Below are 1,650 nucleotides of genomic sequence, written 5' to 3'. Positions count from 1 at the left end.
GGCATGGTGGTGGACACCTGTAATCCCAGCTACTCAGGAGGCTGAGGCATGAGAATCACTTGAACCCAGGAGGCAGAGGTTGCAGTGAGCCAAGACAGTGCCACTGCACTCCAGTGTGGGCAACAGAGCAAGACTCGTCTCAAAAAAAAAGAAAAAGAAAAAAAGAAAAAAACGGCTCTTCATTAATGGGTAGGATGCAATAAAGGCCAAAAAAAAAAAAAAAAACCAACACTTTTCCAGAACCAGGGCTCTGGTAAAAATGCTGAAGTGCTTTGAATTTCAACATACAAATGCATGTACAAAATTACATTCTGTAATAGTTTTTTTAAGAAAACAAACCTATCTGTATTGTTCCATATCTTTAAGCTGAGATAAAATTTTCCAACGTCATCACAGAAAATTACTAAGGAAATATTAATTGATTTCATTTCAGTCTAAACAAAATAAAACTAATACTTTTAATACATTCTCATAGGAAAAAAAATTCACACAATACAGATAACTGTAAAGTGTTCCACTCTTCTGACCCACAGAGGTATCTGGTAATATAATACATTTTAAAATAAAATTTAAATGATGCTTTTAGAACAAAGTCATGTCCTTTGCAGCAACATGGATGGAGCTGGAGATCATTACCTGTTAGTTCCTTAGTAAACTAATGCAGGAACAGAAAAGCAAACCTCATGTTCTAATTTTAAGTGGGAGCTAAATAATGAGAACACATAGACACACAGAGAGGAACAACAGACACTGGAGCTTACTTGAGGGGTGGAGAGTGGGAGGAGGAAGAGGATCTTAAAAAAAAAAAAAACAACTACCTGTCAGGTACTATGCTTAGTACCCGGGTGATGAAATCTGTGTATCAAAACCCTGCAAAACAGGTTTACCTATATAACAAACCTGCACATGTATCTCAGAATCTACAAGTTAAAAATAAATAAAAGTAAAAAGAGTTTTAAAAGGATGTTTTTATAATACAGTATAGTGTTGTGAAACGGCTACAATGTTTCTCCCTTACTCTAACATGCATAAGACAGTTTAAACCCCATAGATGACATATTCTCATCATATAAAAAAGCACTTCAAATGCTACATTAAAATTAAATACATTTTCCAGTGTTATTTTTCAAAAAGTATACAATAATAGTAACGTGATGAAAATTTGGACTATATTTTACCTTTAGAGTTCCTCCTTTCACCATAACTTTCTGTCTGGCAGGCTGGACTCCAGTCAACGCAAACAGCTGAGCCTTGAACACCATTGGAGGTTCATCAGTATTCAATTCTACACCTTCAAATTTCTCCTTTCCCCATTTTACAGTAACTGCAAACAAAATCACAATTTTTTAAATTAAAAAATAACAAGAAAAGAATTACAGACCCTTAGAAGATCACCAACTAGGCAGTTATCAAGAGTCAAAGTATGTCATTCATCTTTCTATGCCCATAATGCCTACCTAATCAAGAGCAGCATGCATGCAGTAGGTGTTGAATAAAACTTCACTGGATCAAACCTAACTTCTCATTTCATAGTTAAAGAAACTGAGACTTCAGGCCGGGCGCGGTGGCTCAAGCCTGTAATCCCAGCACTTTGGGAGGCCAAGGCGGGTGGATCACGAGGTCAGGAGATCGAGACCATCCTGGTTAACA

The 1,650-nt window shown here is 36.5% G+C and overlaps 1 protein-coding gene across 1 annotated transcript in view; it reads right to left on the bottom strand.

Annotated features, from left to right (window-relative positions):
- Positions 1 to 1,650, bottom strand: part of USP14 (ubiquitin specific peptidase 14 (tRNA-guanine transglycosylase)) — a 61,623-nt gene that overhangs the window by 48,309 nt on the left and 11,664 nt on the right. Inside the window, exons 3-4 of the mRNA XM_011957775.1 lie at positions 1,458 to 1,643; positions 1,179 to 1,324 (exon numbers count right to left, since the gene is read on the bottom strand). Coding sequence (XP_011813165.1) covers positions 1,179 to 1,262 — 84 coding nt within the window. The 5' untranslated portion in view covers positions 1,263 to 1,324; positions 1,458 to 1,643. The remainder of the gene's footprint in view (positions 1 to 1,178; positions 1,325 to 1,457; positions 1,644 to 1,650) is intronic.

The sequence above is a fragment of the Colobus angolensis genome, unplaced genomic scaffold (assembly GCF_000951035.1).
Source record: "Colobus angolensis palliatus isolate OR3802 unplaced genomic scaffold, Cang.pa_1.0 Scaffold45, whole genome shotgun sequence".
Classification (NCBI taxonomy): domain Eukaryota; kingdom Metazoa; phylum Chordata; class Mammalia; order Primates; family Cercopithecidae; genus Colobus; species Colobus angolensis.
The sequence above is the reverse complement of the archived record's forward strand: the minus strand, read 5'-3'. Positions and strand labels throughout refer to the sequence as shown.